Here is a 1,119-nt window from a genome sequence, read left to right on the forward strand (position 1 = left end):
ACAAACCTCTGCCTTGGTGGGTAGGTTTTTACAATGCGTTCCTGACACTTCAATGCCAGCAATATCAGGGAATGCTGAGCCTTAACTGGACTTCCCTCCTGCAACAAGTTGCATTGACCTCTGAAGCGCTGGCCCTAGGATCTTGCCACGGCCATAGCCTCTTTTGCCTCTGGACTCATTGGGCAAAGTTGCCAGTCAAGACATTCCTTCTCCCTCCAGTTCTGGGCCCTCCTCCCATTCCTTAGCTACTTAGCTAGTCTTACTAGTGCTAGTAGTTACTAAACAACTTCCAGACAGGGCTCAGGACCTTTATTTCATTCTCACTTTTCTGGACTGCGGCTCAACATCACTCCCTTCTCTTGACATCTTCCCCTTCCCATGCTTTTTTAGCCCTCTAGCTTATCCCATCCCTTGCCCCACAACCTAGAATTTCATTCCCGTCCCAAACCGATGTCCATTCAGAAGGAAGCAAAAACTGGGATGCTGAACTTGTTCAGCAGGAAGACTGAGCTGAAATCAGTGATGGAAGTGATGTGACCGCCAGCTTCCAGTGGCAATTGTCTCATGTGAATGAGTGTGACCCTGCCATGTACCTTCCAACACGCCGTGCTGGTAGGAGACGCTCTTCTAACCCCCCCACAGCACTTTCTCCCGCACTGCTGGTGAGCCCGGTGTCCTTGGCAGTGACACGGGGACACAGGCCCAGCACAAGGGATGCCGACAGGCCCGCGAGCCCGGCTGCGAGGGGCAGAGGCGCCAGGCAACGGTGTCGGGCCCGTCCCGAGGCCTGGGCTGGCCAGCACATGGACAGCGCGCGTCCCTGGACCACGCAGTGCTGCCGGGGGGGACAGGCGGCCCCGGGRCGGCTGCACCGCTCACTGCACCGCTCTGGCGTCACAGCACTGGCCTCGCGGGGCCGTTCCCCCACGCGGCASAACGCTGCCTATGACGTCACGGGGCGCCGCCCTGACGTCACGCCGCCCATCGTCATGAAACTCCCCGGCGGAGGCTGGCCCTCGCCGTCCCCATTCCCCTGCCCCTCCCGCTCCCCCTCCTCCCCCAAGGCGCGGGGCTCTCTGGGTAATGTAGTCCGCGGCGGGCCGGGCGCGCCGCCGGGCG

The 1,119-nt window shown here is 60.3% G+C and overlaps 1 protein-coding gene across 1 annotated transcript in view; it reads left to right on the top strand.

The window, feature by feature from the left end:
* Positions 1–450: 450 nt before the first annotated feature.
* The window catches only part of DNAJC18 (DnaJ heat shock protein family (Hsp40) member C18), a 14,970-nt gene continuing 14,301 nt past the window's right edge, over positions 451–1,119 (top strand). Inside the window, exon 1 of the mRNA XM_026035743.1 lies at positions 451–533. Coding sequence (XP_025891528.1) covers positions 451–533 — 83 coding nt within the window. The remainder of the gene's footprint in view (positions 534–1,119) is intronic.

Source organism: Nothoprocta perdicaria, unplaced genomic scaffold, assembly GCF_003342845.1.
Source record: "Nothoprocta perdicaria isolate Ctin4 unplaced genomic scaffold, notPer1 scaffold_166, whole genome shotgun sequence".
Classification (NCBI taxonomy): domain Eukaryota; kingdom Metazoa; phylum Chordata; class Aves; order Tinamiformes; family Tinamidae; genus Nothoprocta; species Nothoprocta perdicaria.